The sequence below is a fragment of the Phyllostomus hastatus genome, unplaced genomic scaffold, assembly GCF_019186645.2.
Source record: "Phyllostomus hastatus isolate PE091 unplaced genomic scaffold, TTU_PhHast_1.1 phas_contig_34, whole genome shotgun sequence".
NCBI lineage: Eukaryota > Metazoa > Chordata > Mammalia > Chiroptera > Phyllostomidae > Phyllostomus > Phyllostomus hastatus.
Genome location: NW_025333857.1, coordinates 34,695,186 through 34,710,590, shown reverse-complemented (window position 1 = coordinate 34,710,590; position 15,405 = coordinate 34,695,186). Strand labels below are relative to the sequence as shown.

The 15,405-nt window shown below is 39.4% G+C and overlaps 1 protein-coding gene across 1 annotated transcript in view; it reads right to left on the bottom strand.

The window, feature by feature from the left end:
• The window catches only part of OSTF1 (osteoclast stimulating factor 1), a 52,215-nt gene that overhangs the window by 12,034 nt on the left and 24,776 nt on the right, over nucleotides 1-15,405 (bottom strand). Inside the window, exons 3-7 of the mRNA XM_045840163.1 lie at nucleotides 8,916-8,966; nucleotides 5,320-5,383; nucleotides 3,568-3,621; nucleotides 2,016-2,123; nucleotides 998-1,047 (exon numbers count right to left, since the gene is read on the bottom strand). Coding sequence (XP_045696119.1) covers nucleotides 998-1,047; nucleotides 2,016-2,123; nucleotides 3,568-3,621; nucleotides 5,320-5,383; nucleotides 8,916-8,966 — 327 coding nt within the window. The remainder of the gene's footprint in view (nucleotides 1-997; nucleotides 1,048-2,015; nucleotides 2,124-3,567; nucleotides 3,622-5,319; nucleotides 5,384-8,915; nucleotides 8,967-15,405) is intronic.

Sequence of the window (15,405 nt, the reverse complement as noted above, 5' to 3'; positions counted from 1 at the left end):
CACCAAAGTTACAGACTCCAACCAAGGAAAAAAAGCAAATCACACACGAAGGAATGGGAATCCAAATGGAATCAAACCTCTCACAGGCAACCCCAGACAGGAGGACACCATAGAGGCATTCCTGCGACTGAAGAAAAGCATTTTCAACGTATAATTCTGTCAACCAAATAATCAACGCCAAGATTCCCTTTCTCAGGAATCTACTTAAAGATGGCCTTCAACAAATGAAACACACGGGACCCAGGAAAGTGAAGGCCAACACAGGAAACAGGTGAAGGACTTCCTGGGAAGACAGCAAAGGGCATCAGAGCCCAAGTTGCTCAGATTCGAGAATGAGGATGGATGGCTTCTAACAGTGTGATTCTGGGAGACAGAAGAAAGCAGCTGACTATCTTACACATTATTGAAAAGTGTATCAAGAGAGTATAAAACAGCATAGATGTGTTTGTGAGATACCAAAAAATGATAGTAAGTATAAAAACAGTTACATAAACAGGGAACAGTATTTAAATAGCCATAATAATGTAAGCAATATACAGTAACATAACTAAGAACGGTGATACAATACGTTAGAAGGACCACCAGAAGAAAGGTTAGGTGCTGCGGTGCTGGGACGCTGCGAGAGGCGAGTTCGGCAGTTGACAAACTTAAACCCTCACCTTCCCAATACGATGCCAAAATGCATATGAAAATGACAAATTCTGAAACAGCTCCGTAAGTCTTTTCCTTAGTAAGATGAAGGTAAGAAGAAAAAGCTAAAAACCAAAAGTGATATACAAGGAGGAATGTGGTGGGCATTTTGGGCTTTATACAATTTTAACTTTAGTACAATAATAATTTTTTAACTATGTACATATAGTATTTTGATTAAAAGTTTATAAGATAATAAACTGGAAAAGGCCGGTTCAAGACACTACGACATGGTTTTTCATGCTCATGTGCTATACAAGGAGAACAAGGCAGGTGTGTTAAATGCCTTTCCTGTAAACAATCTTACCTGCTGGTTCAGTTCAATGTTTGGTTGAGTAAATAGCATTTCTACTATATCTGAAATTCAAATAGAAAAAAAATAACTTTTTAACAATGAGAAGTAAAAGTCTCACAAAACTAGGCATAATAAGTTTAAAGAAGAGAATTTTTTAGATGAATCTTCAAGAAAATCCTTGCAGTAAAACTTTAAAAATGTATCTAAATTGAAGACTTAAGACTTTAAAGGAAGTCTTAAGGACTTCCTGATTATTTAAGGAAATTGTTTTCCAAATTATTTGGCTTTGCATTTTCATATGACATCCATTATAGAAATATGTCTACATTTGCTATGATACTTAATATTTATATCACTAGTTGGTGTTTATTAGCTAAAATAAAATGGGTATCTTTTGGGAGACAATCATAAATTTCCCTTCAATATGCCATTTAATTTGTTGGGTTCTTTGTTTCTCATTGTTTGGATTACGTTTTTGTGTTGAAGAGAGAGGTATAAAGAGAGTGAGTGTGGCATAGAATTTGGCCTGTCTGAAATACATCTAGAAATTCCATTTGCCATTACTACTATTGGTTATAACAGAGACAGTCACCAACTGAATACCTAACTCAAGCGAACGCTCTTTCTCCTTAATCTAACAGTTAGCACTAAAATTGAAATGTGTATCATAAAAGCATATCATGGGAAAAGCTGTGCTGGAGAATTCAATTCTGCCCCATTTCTTCTGTAAGATTAGATATTGGGGTTTGTTTTTACATTACTGTTGTTTTCCTGTAACTCTGCCACGTTTGAGAGAGGAAAGGAAGCTTCTACCCTTTCAAGTCAAAGCAGTCCATGTAGGGAGGCTGACCAATGATGTTCGACCTACTGTGTTATAAACAAAGCTTCCAGGAGCAAGGCTATTGGCTGATGTTCCAAAGGATTTGAAAAGAATAACCAACTTTTTTTCATCTCTGTAAATCTGATTCCCCTAGGTGAAGCACATTTTTCAGTAGCACAGACATTTATGGTGACAAACAAAACATGATACCTTTGTGGCCCCCGTGACAAGCCCAGTATAAGGCAGTGCTGCCAGCTTTGTCTAAGCCATTAACACCAACTCGGTTCTCCAGACACTCTCTCAACCAGCTCAAGTTGCCTGAAAAAATTTTACATTTATAAAAACACAAGAAAGGGGATTTTGTTTTTGGTTTTGCTTTTAAATCAATTTCATCCTGCATAAATTTCAATTTGCAACAGATTAATCAGCAAGTCTGAAATTAAGGCCTGCCCAGTAATGCATTTATTATGGTACATTTTGACTTCCAGTCCACTAATGGAAAGCATTAACATCAATTTTTAATAGTAGGCTAATGGGAAGAGTTACTTAAATGGGTCTGTTTAAAGTATTTGTACTTTGTAAAAAATAGATGTAAATATATATGTTTTCCTTTGTGAATTCCTGAAACTTGGGGGGAGGTGGGGTCAATCCTAAGAACAAGCAGAAACTACTTATATTCATATTTAAAATGCACTTTCAGTTCTTACAAGAAAAGAAACACTAAAAACTTACTCAAATATGCTACTCTTATATGTTCAAGTATAACCACTGATTTAAAATCCTCTAACGCCCTAAATATCTAATTTACAAAAACAATGTTTTAAATGTCAGTTTCATAGTTCTTCTTATGCGCAATCCTAAAACCCATAATTTCCATTTGCATATTCAGATTTCAAAATGATCTACAATAGCGTAAGAGAGGGCCCACTAAGGCCTTATAAAAACTTCTCACACAGGGCTTCTCAACGGCCGCCCTACTGACATTTGCAGTTGGAGAACTCTTTTGGTATCGGCGCTGTCCTGTACACTGTAGTATATTCGGCAACATTCCTAGGCTTTACCCAAAAGGTGCCAGTGGCAGCCCCCGTCATGACAGTCAAAATGTCTCCAGACACTGCCAAATGGTCTACAATATAGAGGGAGGAATTACCCCCAGTGGAGAACCACTGATCTATACGGTAAAGCCCCAGGTACGAGGTGTATCCTAGCAAGAGGAGTTGCTCCCTCCTACCCTGACTCCACCCCTACCACACACGCACATTACATCAACACTCTCCTAAATGCTGTACCCCCAAGAAGCCCCCACCCTGCTGCCTCCTGTTCCTCATTCTGGCCTCGATAGCCCGTTTAACTTAATCATACTTCAACTGCTGTGCCTATCACACCATCTTGTTCTGTTATTCTCATCTCTCCCTTTCCAGGCCTTGAGCTCTCGAGTCACAGACCATGCCTTTCCACTTGCCATGGAGCACGGGTATGTAAGGTCCTCAAAAGTGTCTGTGACTGACACTTTAAAATTAAAATTACACTTACCCATCTGGGATAACAGAAGGCAAAACAGAGATTGCCTCTAGGGGAGGCAGGGAGGCAGGGAGTTAACTGGAAAGGGAGTTTTCTGGAATGATACAAATGTTCCAGCTAGATCTTGATCTGGGTGTTGGTTACCTGGGTGCATACATTCGTCAAAAGTCCCCAAACTATGTAATTAAAATCGGTGTGTGTCACTGTTCTGTGTATGTCAATCAAAAAGAATCACACCTACCTCTTTTTGCAGCTTCATGCAATGGATTGTCAATGGATTCTGCCTGCTCGGCCACTGGATTAAAAAGAAAAAGTACAAACCCAACGCTGAGAGTGGTTCACTAAAGCCAGCTCAGTCCCCCAGCTTCCACACTGCAATTCAGCTTCCCTTACTTAATGTAGAAAAAAATTAGCAGAAAATCAAACTGATGTTTCCTGCTTTGAAAGAAGCTGAATTATATGTTCAATGAACCCAAGCCAAGCAAGCAATGTGACAATAACACAGCAACTAACTGGAGGTATACACAAAACAAACATCCATGGCCTGCACACCAGTTTATTCAATTATTTAATAAACAAATGTGGTCACAAAAATACAAAAGAAAGCATCTGATGCTCATTTTTACATTCTGTAAAAACGCCCTATAGAAGGATGGCTGAAAATAACTGTTTCCCTTGTATGGAGTAGGGGGAGCAGAGGGGCTGGTGAAAGGAAAAAATTTTGCTTCCTCTATTCAGAAAGAGCAATGAGATACCCACCTGCCTCCACGGACGGTGTGTTCACTGTGCCCTAGAATCAGCACGAGTGACAAGACTATTGTTCACATGAGACTTCAGACACAACCCCTCCCTCCATAAGGGGCTGTAACCAGACACCCCCTTGGCTATCTGGGATCCAAAGCTACAGAGGAACATTTTATTTCCTCAGTGTCTATGAACATTTACACCCTCAGAAACGAGGTATATTTGCTATTTCAGAGGTTAGAGCAATGTAAAAATGTTCAAAGTCTTTTTTTAATCCAGAATGGTAGCACTCTAAAATCAGGGCAGGTGGGGCCCCTGTGTTGGATCCCAAGCCTCAGCTGTTCATCCCTCCTCTGAGCTCTTCATTTCTTCCACTAGGAGCTTTAAAGTGCCTCCTTGATATTTTCTAAGTTCCCTTCCAGTCCTTGGAACGGGTGCCTGACACCAGCCAGCCCTATTAGTCTAAGGATTCATCTAACACTAAAGTCAAAAGGAACCTTAAAAGATGTTTCTCTCCCTTTCTCCCTCCCCTTCTCTCTCTCTAAAAGTAAGTAAATAAAATCTCTAAAAAAATTTGGAAGTGATTTAAATCAAACTTTCATTGCAAAGATAAGGGAACAGACCCGGAGGTAGCAGGTCCTGGTTATTAGGAAGTAGAGGAAAAAGGATTAGAACCCAGGACCCTTGTTATCAATCCTACGCTCTTTTTACTTTACTCTGCCAATTTCTAGACAAGCCTGTTTTGTTCTCCCAAAACTACAAGTGAGTTCATGGCAGGGGCCACATCTCTGCGCTCAAGCTCCCCAAACTGCCCCTGACAAGCGTTTAATGAACATCACTGTCCCAAACATGAATTGAAAAGGCAGGGTCACTTCATCAGAAAAAAAAGGGTTGGCCTAAGAAACAATCAGTGAGATTTAGTTTAACAGCCAAAATAAATAAATAAATAAATAAAAGTTCTAAGAGTTGAATGAATTCTTTCAAGAATGCTACAATGAGTCAAGGCTCAAGCACTCCCAGCGTCCAGGACCACTTTATTAACAGGTAGCTCACGGAGGACAAAATGTCCTAGACTGGCAAGGACTCTACTGATTTCTCAGTCAGAGCAGCAAGCAGAAAGCCTCCCAAAACCATAAAATAAGGTTCATACAATAGGATTGACTGATTTGCCTCATAAGTCTCTTTTAGTCAACAGGTTTTTAGCGCACATTGTGTGTGGCCCAAGTACAGCCACAGCAGTCATGCTTACCATAGTTGCTTGGGATTAGTCCAGTCCTGCCTTTGCAGGTGCCTTTCCACCAATTGGTATCACTCTGCGGAAAGAAGGGTTAACTTAAGTGGCACCAACTCCAGTTTACATTCAATCGCTTTTAAAACCACTGGGCTCAAGGAGAGTACCTGGTCTACCAAAATGTCCACTGGCCCTGGTCACAGTGAGCAGGCCCCTTCACTCCCCACCTAGGATGTTCACTCCCATTATCACTAAATCACAAATACAGATCTCTCTGCAACAAATCAAATATACTTCATCACAGAGCCTTAACAATCAAACAAACCACACAGAGATAATACAAATTAAAAAATTACACTTAGTTTATGTAGACTATAGCATTTTTTCTCCAGTCTAATTTTTGTTAGCATCAAGATTTGTTTGTTTTCTGAAGATATCTTTATTTCACCTTTATTTTGGGGGTAACTTTTTATTACAGAAAAATCCAAACCTGTATAAAAGTAGAAAGAACAGTGTAGTGAACCTATACGTACCCATTTTCAACTGCATGAATTATTTCCTTATGGCCAATATTGTTTCAGGTATACTGCCACCTACAACTTCCCTCCCCTTCAGATTATTTTGAAATAAATTCTAGACACAATATTACTTCATCTATAAATATTTCAACATGTACCTCTGAAAGATAAGGACTACTTCAGACATAATTATAATATCATTATCACAGATTAAAATTTTCCTTAATATTATCAAATATCTAGATCAATACTCGAATTTCCAGTTGTCCCACAATCTAGAACCCAAATAAGGGACATACAGTAGGATTGACTGATTTGCCTCTTAAGTCTCTTTTAGTCTACAGGTTCCCCCTCCATTTGTTTTCACTCCTTCCCAAACTACTTGTTGAAAAAAACTGTCTGTTTTGTAGAGTTTCAAACAGCCTGGATTTTGCCTATTAAATCCCTGTATTAGCAAAAATGTGTTCCCCTGTTCTCTGTATTGCCTCTAAATAGATGATCAGTTCTAGATGCTTCATTAGACTCAGATTCAATTGTTCTGGCAAGACTATTTCACAGGTGGTCCTGATCTCTCCCATCAAAAGACACATAATGGCTAGTGCTCTCTCTTTTTATAATGTTAGTAACCACTGATGAGAGTTATCTGGATCCATTATTTTACAAGGGCTGCAAAATAGATGACATTCTATCATTGTTTCTTCATTTAAATAGCTAGAATATTTCTTTAAAGAGAAAACTCTCCTTCATCAACTCTCAGATTATCCAGAGATGAAGTTCACCAAAAAATGCAAAATAACAACAAGTGCTGGTGAGGATGTGAAGAAAGTGGAAGGAACCTTTGATACTGTTGGTGGGAATGTAGACTGGTACAACCACTGTGGGAAGCAGTGTGGAGATACCTCAAAAAATTAAAAATGGATCTGCCTTTTGACCCAGCAACCTCACTTCTGGTGATTTATGTGAAGGAGCCCAAAACAATAATTCAAAAGAACATAAGCACCCCTATGTTTATTGCAGTACTATTAACAATCACCAAGATATGAAAGCAGCCCCAGTGTCCATCAGTAAGTGGATAAAACACCTATGGGACATTTACACAATTGAATACTGCTCAGCCATAAAAGAGAAAAAAAATTTACCCGTTGTGATAGTATGGATGGACTTGGAGAACATTATGCAAGAGTGAAATAAGCCAGTCAGAGAAAGACAAATACCATATGATTTCAGTCATATGTGGAATCTAATGAACAAACTGAACTAACCGGCAAAACAGAGACTCACTGATGGAAAGCAGATGATAGCTAGTGGTGGTGGGGAGGTTAGGGAGTGAAGAGACTGAGCAAACAGGAAAAAGGACTCATGGATATGGACAACAGCGTGGTGACTGCTTAGGGGAGAGGGTATAAGGGGACTAAATAGTAATGGAACAAAGTACAATAAAGATTAAATCAAAAACAAAAAGGCAAAATAAATGCTACTTTCCATAACAGATGTCAGAATAAAAAGTTGGTTCCCTCACATTATCTCAAGGTGTTTGATATTGTTTGTTTTGAAATATCATTAGGAACTTATAATAATTTAATCATAGCAAATGTGTTTCAATTCTTGGGAATTGCTGCTCTTATTGATTGCTCATATAGTCCTATGTTTGGCTAGTAGCAGCCTCTTCAATTCATTGCTGTGTCTTTCCAGTGTGACCCTAAGTAGTCTTTGGTAGCTTCTTTGCTTTCTAAAACTAAGATGTTTGAGGATTATCTTGTACCTTAACTGTCCCTGACTTGGTACAGACATTTCTCAAAGAAGCTTTGTTCCTTTTAATGGGAAATAACATAACGTTATTGGTAGGTCATTTTTTTTCCTAGGCGTTTCAAAGTACAAAGCAAGAGATGTTATTTTATTTTATTTTAGAGAAAATATAGCCCTGGCTGGTGTAGCTTAGTGGATTGAGCGCCAGCCTGTGAACCAAAATGTTGCTGGTTCAATCCCCAATCAGGGCACATGCCTGGGTTGTGGGCCAGGTCCCCAGATGGGGATGCACGAGAGGCAACACAGTCGAAGTATCTCTCATACATTGATGTTTCTCTCCCTCTCTGTCTCCCTCCCTTCCCCTCTCTCTAAAAAGTAAATAAAATCTAAAAAGAGAAAGAGAGAGAGAGAAAAAAAATATAAATCCAATTCAAATGCAGAGCTACAAGACTGTTACCCTAATTTATCTTACATCTGTATATCCTTCCTTGCAGGCTGAAAATCCCAGGTTTCAACATCTCTGACCTAGTGACTCATTTGCTCCACCATACACATGCAGCTATCTCAAAATAGCAATACCAACACTTTTCCAACAAGATCATGCTTAAAACCAGTTTACAATATTTTTGGCAGTTGTTTTTGCCCTTCATCTATATTCTACTAAAGGTGTTCAGTTGAACTGCTGAGTTGTAAAGTAACTTCGAATAGTTCCTCTCTGTGTGGTTATACCAATTAGCTGAAGTACAATTAAGTTGATTTGATTCGTGCTGCTTTTAATTTTCAGGGATTGCTTTTTACCAACTTAATTGTATAACTATGCAAAAGTTCACATGATTCTAAAGTCAGATCTCCAAAACCAAGTATAATTTTTGAAAAGTCTATCTTTGATCTATATTCCCTCTACTCTATTTCCCTTCCCCCACCACGCAGAAGAAACTACTTTTTAAATTTTATTTTATGATTCCTCCTTTAACTGTTTATTTTAAATTGAAGAAAACAGGTATATGTATATCCTCTCACTCTTTCTTAGATAAGTGAAGGCACATTACCCACATTTTTTATCTTGCCTTTTTTTCTCTTAAATTACTCCACAATAGAGAGAGAGTCCTTATTCCTTGTGGCTGCAAAATACTCCAATATAGCAAAGTTTACTCCTCTACTTTCTTGTTGACAGACAAATGGGCTATTTCTAATCTTATGCTACTACAAACTATGCTAAAATGAATAGATTTGGGCACCTGTATTTTTATATAGACACAGATTAAATAATGTACAATGTTATGGCTATACAAGATAGTCTCATACATCTTCAACTCATACATGGTATTACAGAATTTTAGGTGGGCTTACCATGTCAGTAATGTAGATGATATCACCTTCCTCAAAGTACAATTCATCTGGCTAAAAGAAAAAAAAGTTTAAGTTTGACTTCATGTGCTATTTAATGAATTAGAATACAATGATTATGATAATTATATAGATTTCAAATGGTACAGTATCCTTATACACAATGTGTTTTTTTAAATTATGTAAATCATTTAATATAACATTATTAACATGAAGCAGTAACTCGGACCGTCCACACCATAAGCAGCTCAAAGGGATTAGTTGATTACAGTCAGTCTGTGCTCTGGCCCATACCAGCCAAATGTTTGACACACTCTGAATAAAGCCAGGCCCTTTAATTAAAATATCTTTTTTCTGTCAGTAGATAACAATTATCAGCATGACCTTATGAGAAAATAGCATGATGCCTATGCAGAGCAAGTTTCAGTATTGAGAAATGTTTATGTTGTCACATTGAGTGACAAATGTAAGGCACAAAATTTCACATAGGATAGATAATATCACAGTAATGCATGAACTTACATACAGAAGATTTCCCAAATTTTATTAATTTTATTATTTTCATAATTTTAGTTGGAAAATATTTTTTTAAATAAGGGGCTTTGGTATCTCCAAGTATAGTTATTCTTCCACACAAGTAAAAACTATACTAGTAAAACAAATTATTTCATCCATTTCTTTTTCTAATTGTTTATCTCCTCTCTTGGTCACAGACTAGGGTAGTAAATATGACTCTGCACTAGTAATTTATTTAGTTTCAAAGCTGACCTATATTATTATTAAACTATCTCCCCAAATAAATGAATGAAGACAATAACAGCTATATCATGTTTTAAACAACCACAAAACATGAATATTTAGATGCATTAGAAATTCAAATATAACAATTAGCAAATGATGATTGATGATAGTAAAAAACAGCTAAGTTCCTGAAGCATTTGTTGCATTTACACTTTGATTTACAGAGACTAGACTTACACACAGCACAAGCTATGCAAACTTAGTTGAACCTACATAGACTTGATGATACACATTTTAATATTATACGAAATAGGCATTTAGGAAAATAAAAGCAAGCCCTCTAAGAATTTCTGTATTTATCCTCTAAAATGTCAGTAATGTAGTAATGTAGTCAGTAATACACACCAATATGTGATGGATATACAAAGTGATGAGGGAAACAAACTATTTCCCATTGTATATCCTTCTCAGAGAGGCCAGAGAGGGGACTTGCTTACCACCACACATAGCATCCCAGCTGGACGCAGTGGCCATCCCCATAACAGGTAATGGCAGCCTTCACTGGCCATGCCATTTAACTATCTGCCCTCTGGATGACAGTAAGGGATGGGAGGAGAAAATGAAATAGGACAGAAGGAAGTAAGGAAAACAAATATATGTGAAAAGGTAGCATTTTTATGGAGTGACTCTAAGTTTCCTTGAAGAGGTCCTTCTCGCCTTAGAGACATCCCCAGCCGTTCTCATTCTGCACCCCAGCTAAGAGCTAACTCTGCCCATTTACTGTCTAACAATGAATCTTCCTCAATCAGCACTTTTGTTGACATTAAGGAGCCATCTCTGCCTACAGTTTTTGTCTCCTTCTAAAACTGTAAAAGTCTAGTCTGTCAACATTTTCTCATTTAGTAAGATCATTCACCCGTTGAAGCAAAAGGCACATTTTGAAAAAGTATCAAACAAGTAACTCAAAAAACCAAAGCATGCACACACACACAATGCCTGTGATTAGTCTTTTCTCATAAAAAAAGAAAAAAGAAAAAGCCCAGAAGAATGGAAAGTTAAGTGCTTAATGGGTACAGGGTTTCCTTTTGGAGTGATGAAAATGTTTTGGAACTAGACAAGAGGCAATGGCTGACAACACTATGAATGTACTAAATGCCACTGAACTATTCACTTTAAAGTGGTTAATTTTATGTAATAAAAAAATTCACCTCAATTTTTAAAAAGGCAATAAAAGCCAAGAACAGTTAAAACTCAATGTCTTTTAAGTAGTTCTTGGCCTGTGTGGTTTGGCTAAGTGACATTTGGAAAATGTCACTAAGCACGGTCATTTTGATCCTTGCTGGTGTTCTTTCTGTTTGGCATTTAAACCGATGGCTGCTGTTCAGTAATGGTGTCTGCCCCAAGCCCGTGTTAGGTCAGACTTGTTTCTCAACTGAGGCAACAGCAGCTGGTCAATTTCAGTAAGGTATAAAAAAAGGTCCTAACTATTGTTTTCATTTTGACAAAGGAAAGTGGACTGTTTATTTTCTTTCTAATCAATAGCTCCTAGACACACAATACTACTTGCTACCCATAAAATATCTTCTTCCAAAGAAACTGGAGCAGTTTGCCCTAACAGAGCGAAGGAGGTGACCTACCAAGTTCTTCAGGCTGTTGGTGGCAGTACAGACTAGAAGGTAATTTCATGACTTTAAAACTTGAATTGATTTTACCAACAATAGTCACACTTTCCATTAAGAAACCACTTGCAGAACACATGATGTAAATTGTTCGATGAGGATCTACTTTTAAATTCTTGGCATCATATTCATAGAACAGAAATGGGCAGATAGTGACACAATCAAGTAAGCATTTCTCTATTTCCAGCTTAGTCTTTGGTTTTTAACCACATTCCTCCTTTCCTCTCTCCTTGAAGAACCACAAGGTATCAGAACAAGTAAATTGTTGGCCACTGGGATATTACAGCGATGAGTACAAACTTGGTAATACATATTCTCATTCCTGTTCATATAGTCTTAGAAACACATAATTCCCAAGGCATTAATTTTGTTGGTTAATGCAAATATATACTTTATGAAAAAATATTAAAAGACTGTGAGGTACCTTGGAAATTTTTCAGATTTATCAACTTGGAGCCTCAAAAAATAATAAAAAGAAAAAAACAAATCAAATTGGCACAGATATTTTTATTTATCACTTTATATTACTATTATGTCCCAAGCACTGGTCTGCACACTTACAAATATTAACTAATTGAATCCTCACTAGCAACACAATGAGGTGGGCGCTACTCTCATCACCACAGTACAGATGAGAAACTTATCCATGGGCACAGACGAGGTACAAGGCAGACCCCAGACTTGAACCGTGACAGTCAGATTCTGGAGCCTCCGCTCTTCACCACCACTTATGCTTTCTCTCATATGGAAGGGTCATTCACAGCCATTACTGGTCGTCATGGTGTCATGACCTGGTTAAAAGGCAGTGTCCATGGGAAATATCTGCTTCCCTCCACCCAAAGCATTATGACAAAACCAACAGCAGCACCTTATACTTGCGAACCATACTTAACCTCATTTGATCCTTACAATAACCCATAGAGAGGGCTGGTCATGGGTATAATCTTCCATGTCACAACCAAGCTTAGAGAGGTAGAAGAACTTGCCACAAATTATGTAGTGAGTGGCAGGGCTGGGCTCCTACTTCAGCTTTTGGAATCCCATTCTAGGGCTCCTTCCTCTACATTTAATGCTATAAACCAAGCAAGGCCCAGCAAACACTATATGATAGAGCAGGGTCCTGCTGGTTTCTCTTTAGAAATCAATGTGACACCTCCAGTGGAAATACTGTTCTTTCTCTGTTCTTTGCGCATCTTTACTCTGGCCTATCCAGTTCAGCCATGTCTGTGCAGTATGACACGTTACTTATTGCACTGGAGGTTGGGTAACAAATGAGGACCAAACAGGACCACCTTGGCTTCAACCAAGACAGAGAAGAAATGGATTGGCAGGAAGAACCAGGAGCCACAGCTGCCCAGTGTTCAGCTGTTCAGTGAATCACCAAGAGCAGAGTTGGGCTTTGCTGTCCCTGCTCCTGAGAGTTGAATAGTAGCTAAAAACAGACGCAGGCCTCCCCTGGGGGCTGCACAAGTCAGCAGTGGTCCCACAGAGTCAGCTCTTCCATCTTGCCCGATCCCAATGGCTCTAAGGAGCCCAGGGCAGATTAGGATTTACGCCCCGTATGTTTATTCCACCAGAAAAGATGGCTATTGGTGAGGGGAGAGAAAGACCAAACTGAGCTTCCAGATTGGTCTTTCAACAAAAATTCTCATTCAGAAAAAGAATGTAAAACTAGTTCTTGGATGACATTCAAAGTACGGAACTGCTGGTACAAGCACAGGCACTTAACCAGTCAGGGAGACCCATGGGAGCTGGAAGCTACTTTAACATCTGGATTGAGCAAAGGTGGAAAGGGGCAGACCGTGGGGGCAGCAGGGTGTAGAGTAACCATTACTGAATACCCAGTACACACAGGGTGAATTAGCAGCATTGCTCTGCAGCCTCAAATCCTTGTGACCAGGGATATTAAAAAATACAATAACGTTTTAAATACAGAATATTCAAAAAACCTAATAAATACATGCCTATTTTCCCCTGTGCACTCAATAATAACTAAGATAAAAAGTAGTGGAAAGATTCCCTCTGGGCGAGGACCAAAGGTGAATTAAAGTAGTTAATACATCAACCAACTAAAAATATTTGTTAAAGGTCATGGGGAACCGAAGGAGGAAGAGGTGACCAGTGACAAAGGACAAAGTGGTGGCAAAAGGAGAAACAGCCAGAAGTCACCTCCAGGCTCAACTGAGCAAATCAGGGAGGCAGCAGAGAATGTCTATTCACTGACGGGCCCAGGAGGGCAGCTGATGACCCCCTCCCTCTTCCTGCTCCTCCTCTCCATCTCAGGGGTCATGCAACCTAAGGAACAAATGATTTGGACAATCAGAGCCATGAAATGATTGTCCTCCCTGTGATCAGGAGACAAAGACAACAACATCTGCTCGCCATAGCTCCTTACCTTTCATGCCCTGCCCCCAAACTCAGAATGTGACAGTATTTGGAGCCAGGGTCTTTAAAGGGGTAATTAAGTTAAAATGAGGTCATTAGAGTAGGCCCCAATCAAATCCAGCCGGTGTTCTTTTAAGAAGAAATTAAAACACTAGCAGGTACAGAGGAAAGACCACGTTAAAGATACTGGGAGAAAGACAGTCATCTGCAAGCCAAGAAGAGAGTCTCAGATCAATCCTGCTGACACTGTGATCTCACGCTCATAGCCTCCAGAACTCTGAGAAAATAAATTTTGTTGGTTGAGCTACCTAGTCTATGGTACGTTGTTGCGGCAGCCCTAGCAAACCAACATACTGTCCACTTCCCATCCTCACCAACAACAGAGGAGACATCGCTGCAACCACTGGGTGAGAAGAATAAGAACACTGAAACTTACCCCTACTCACCAAATCCCCTCCTTGTCCCAGAAACACTATTTACAAAGCCTGGGGACAGTTCATCTGAACACACACACTCCCATGCTAACTGCATCACTTCACCTGCTGCCGTTCCATGGCACTCACCATCTCAGTCAGTGCTCACACTGAGGTTCTGCTGTAAGACGGTTAATGTTATTCCCATTTTCAAAATAGGGAAACAATGGCCACAAAGATAAGTAAATTCACACAGTGAGTAAATGACAGATTTGGGGTTTGAAGGCAGGCTCTCTAGCCTGACAGCACTGACTCAATGAGCAGAGCTACTTGTCCCAGAGATCCCAGGGCCCAGGGCAAACCCAGACGAAGCTAGCAGAAAGCTGGCTGCACACACCAGGCTTCCCTCTCTGGTTCTTTCTCCTCTGGGTCCTGTCTCGACTGCCTGCTTCCATTCTTACTCTCCTTGATGATTGGTTGTCCACATCTCAGAGTGATTCTTCTAAAACTTAGCTATCTAATCACTCTCGTACTCAAATCCTTCATTTGCTTCCCATCCTACTCAAGGCAAAATCCAAACATTACCCAGCAACCCTGAATTCATCTCTTACTTCCCTCTCCCTTGTTCACAATTTTCCTAACCCCACTGTCCTTCCTGCTGTTTCTTGAACCCACCAAGCATACTCCTTGCACCTCCTGTTCCTTCTGCTGTTGTTCCTTCTACTTCCTCCAGGTCCCTACTCAATTGTCACCTCTACACCAAGACCATCCCTAAACATCCTATTGAGAAGTAACACTCCTCTTCCCTTAACCTTGTTGCCCCTTACCATCCTTATTTTTCTTCATAGCACTTACCAGGCCCTGATAGTCACACTCATTTGTCTGCTTATTGTCTGTCACTCCCCTGTGGGATGTGAGCTCCATGAGACAGTCCTTGCTGCTGTCACTACATTATCCCTAAGGTGTACACCACTGTCTGGCTCATAATAGGTGCTCTCTAAACCATGGGGAAATAGATGGATTTATGGGTGGACACCAGAACCTTTAACAATGGAAAGTGCATACAGCAGAGACATTAAAAAAAAACTGCTCTGGGCAATTTGGCAGAAGGTACCAATATAATGCAGTATGAGGCACCAAGTCAATGAGAAAATTAGCATGAGAGTCAGGGGAAGGATGACCAGGACAGGGTCACGTGCTTGCTACGCAGGTCACTTGGTGATCAGAGCGAGTAATTTCACAGCATGGGGAGAAGCTGCTTAAGATGGACAGCAT